Source organism: Plasmodium inui, assembly GCF_000524495.1.
Source record: "Plasmodium inui San Antonio 1 unplaced genomic scaffold supercont1.22, whole genome shotgun sequence".
Lineage (NCBI taxonomy): Eukaryota > Apicomplexa > Aconoidasida > Haemosporida > Plasmodiidae > Plasmodium > Plasmodium inui.
The window spans coordinates 69,396-73,105 of record NW_008481856.1 but is presented as its reverse complement, the minus strand read 5'-3'; the positions used below and the strand labels follow the sequence as shown (position 1 = coordinate 73,105).

At 49.8% G+C, this 3,710-nt stretch overlaps 1 protein-coding gene across 1 annotated transcript; it reads left to right on the top strand.

Annotated features, from left to right (window-relative positions):
- Positions 1 to 878: 878 nt before the first annotated feature.
- Positions 879 to 2,537, top strand: C922_04339 (seryl-tRNA synthetase; the record flags this gene model as incomplete). Its single annotated transcript, XM_008819922.1, has 1 exon — positions 879 to 2,537. The coding sequence occupies one exon, from the start codon at positions 879 to 881 to the stop codon at positions 2,535 to 2,537; it is 1,659 nt and encodes a 552-aa protein (XP_008818144.1).
- Between the last annotated feature and the right edge of the window lie 1,173 nt (positions 2,538 to 3,710).

The window sequence follows — 3,710 nt, the reverse complement described above, 5'->3', positions numbered from 1 at the left end:
ACCCCTTGTCCGTATTCTCCGCGTGATGGATGATGAGTTATATTCTGCCATCCCCGAAAAGGTGCACTTAGTATACACTCATCTGTTAGTAGCCAAGAAAACGTTTGGAGCGCCCTTCCTGCCTCTACCTCTGCTGATCCGTAAAAACGTGAAATGAACAGTCGGAAAGGGGCGGCAATTCTTCTCAAGACTGTGCAGATTAATTGTGAGCATTGCGTACGTATCGATATGTACAAGGCTTGTGCGATGCCGTGCCAGATCCAAAGTTGTGTGGCCCCCGCCCTTCTAACCCAGGAGTTAATAAAAAAATATAGAACAAAATTGTTCATTCTCTTCCCGCACCCGCCTCACAAGGATTGGAAGCTCCTTGGAAGAGTATCACAGCAAAGGGATAGATACACGTGCCTCCTTATGCTTCCCCATTTTTGCTAAGTTAAACAGAAAAGGGGAAGAAAAAAAAAGAAAAACATATACATATACCTATACATATGCACATATATGTACGTATATGTATGTATTATAATATTACGTGAAGGAGATTCTGCCTCCTCACCCCTGAAGTGTCCGTGCCAAGAAGCCAGACTATTTCCAAGTAGGGCAGTTTCGTAGAGAATTTTCTTTTTTTTTTTTTTTCCCCATTTGGAGGGGGGAAGAATCCGCGTTACATGCATACGTGCACCTGCATCGGTGCCGCGCTAGCACGTGGAAGCGTAAAAAGAGGGAATCCCCAGGTGAGTGGCTCCCCAGTGCGGACCGCCCCGTTGCTTCATAAGCGACTGAGTGTTAATCGGCTGCGTCTCAACTCGCCGCGTCTTAACCCACTGCTTCTTACCCCGCTGCGTCTTAACCCGCCGCATGACAGCCCGGAGAGACCCAGGATGGTGCTGGACATCAACCTATTCAGGAAGGAAAAAGGGGGCAACCCCGATAAAATTAAAGAATCCGAAAGGAAGAGGTTCCATGATGAGACGAACGTTGATAAAGTAATCGAGTATGATGAGAAGTGGAGGAAGTGTATTTTCAAATTGGAAGAGTTAAAGAAAAATATTAACTTAGTGAATAAAGAAATAGGGAACAAAAAGAAGCAAGACAGAAATGCAGACGTGGAGGAATTGAAAAAAAAAAGTCTAACGATGAAGGAGGAAATCCCTCAGCTGCAGAATCAGGAAAGAGACTTACTCAAGCAGAGAAATAGGTACCTCAGTAAGGTCGGGAATTTGCTTAACAAAGACGTGGTCACTTCGAATGACGAGGATAACAACAAGGTGGTTACCACCTGGGGTGTGTGCAAAAGGTTCGAAGTTACCACGGATGAAGCGTCAGAAGGGGACAGAAGCGGGAAGGGCGCCCAATCCAAGGATGGCGGGAGCAACAAGAGGGAGGTCCCACACGGGAGCACCGGCATAAGCGGCATAGGCGGCAACATCCGCAGCGACGGTACGAAGAAGTACTACTACCACTTCGACCTGCTGAGGAAAATCGGAGGGGCCAACTTCAGGAAGGGCATCCAGGTGGCCGGCCACAGGGGCTATTACCTCACCGGAGCAGGCTTCCTCCTCCACAACGCAATTTTGCAATACGCGATAAGCTTCCTCGTGAGCAAAAATTACACCCCTGTGTATCCCCCCGTTTTTATGAAGAAAAATATAATGGAGGAATGCGCTGAGTTGGATGATTTTGAGGAGACCCTCTACAGGATCGCCTCCTCCACGGCGGCAACAGGCACAGCGGCAATAGGCACTGCAAGTGGGGCACCCGTCTCTCCGAACCTTACCCAGACTGACGAGCTAAACAGAGACGACCTATTCCTCATTGCTACGTCCGAACAGCCACTCTGCGCACTGCATAAGGATGAAACGATTGAGTCTAAGTATCTACCCTTGAGGTATGCCGGCGTCTCTTCCTGCTTTAGGAAGGAAGCAGGAGCACACGGAAAGGATATCAGAGGAATTTTGCGAGTCCACCAATTTGACAAAATTGAGCAGTTCTGTGTGTCTCTCCCTCAAACAAGCAACAAGGTACACAAAGAGATGATGAAAACATGTGAGGAGTTTTATCAGTCACTTAATATCCCATACAGAATCGTTAGCATCGTGTCCGGGGCACTGAACAACGCTGCTGCTATTAAATATGATCTGGAAGGTTACTTCCCTTCGAGTAATCAGTACAGGGAACTCGTGTCCTGTAGCAACTGCACGGACTACCAGAGCAACAATCTGAATGTTAAGTACGTCGATTCCAGTGTCAAAATTGGTGACGTGAAAGAGGAGGGGAAGAAAAAGGGATGCAATGAGGCTGGTTGCAATGGGGGTGGTCCCCACGAGGATGATCAGATTGGAAGTGACCACGAGGAGTTTCTGCAAAACTTCCAAACGGAGAGTAGGAACACGGTGCATCTCCTGAACGGCACGATGGTGGCGGCGCAGAGGTTCCTGTGCTGCCTCCTGGAAAACTATCAAAACGGCGAGGGCATCGTCGTGCCGGAGAAGCTCCGCCCCTACATGAATAACGTCGAATTTATTCCCTTCATCGAATGAGATAAGCGGTGGGGCGGCGGAGTGGCGTGACGCGACACGACGCGACGCGGCATCTTTGTACCACGTGCACAGCGCCGTCACATCGGCCACAATTTCTGTCGCCATCTCGGCATGCATCTTTTTTTTTTTTTTTTTTTCCCGCCCCATCATTCTTGTGAACACCTTTCACGGGGAAGGTCCAATTTTTTCAAAGCAGTAAAGATACAACAGCAACCAGTGGGTGTAAAAAGAACGCGTAGCGGCGGAAAGTTACACGTCGGGTATACACCGTTTACACAGCGGGCACCCGCCGGGTAGCTCCCCCCTAGGCTGAAGCCTCAAACCAAGCGCATGTGTAGCTACCTCACGGGAGAAGGGGCCTATGGGAATACACAGGGAAAACTTCCCTTTTTCGTAACTCACGTTTTAGGAACGAGGCGACCGCATATTTACCGATCAAAGGGACGGTGAAAATGGGACAAAACGGTGGCGTCCCCGTGGTGGCTGGCACAGTCGTAGTTCATCCCATCGTTGGGCCACCCCCTCCCCCAAAAGGAATACCAACGTGAGGAACATCCCTTGTGTTGTACCCCCGTTGTAGGTGCCCCGTTCTGTTGTACCCCCATTTGTTCTGCCTTCACTTCACCTTATCGTCGTTTCCCTTTGCCATCCCACAAGGGGGTGTAGAGGCGGATGGGAGCCTGATGCGCGGCGGTCACCTCCAGGTGTCCAGCCCCACCCATGTAGCTACGCACATTCTGCCATCCGTTACCTGCCATCGGTTACCTGCCATCGGTTACCTGCCATCGGTTACCTGCCATCGGTTACCTGCCATCGGTTACCTGTCATCTGCCATTTCATCGCCCCGCGCAAGAAGGAAAGAGCAGCATATGAACTGACCCACTGGGCCATTTAAAGAAAAAAAAAAAATGGAAAAAAAATCGCACCATTTCCGTCATAGAATTTTGGAAAAAAAAAAGAAAGGGCCCACTTCACCCCGCTGACTGCAGAACGAGCAGCACTTCCGATGAAAAGAGCATAGGCATGTAGGGGTGTGCACACGTTTCCACTCTTCCGCTGTTCCACTGTTCCGCTGTTCCGCTGTTCCACTGTTCCGCTGTTCCACTGTTCCGCTGTTCCACTGTTCCGCTGTTCCACTGTTCCGCTGTTCCACTGTTCCACTGTTCCGCTGTT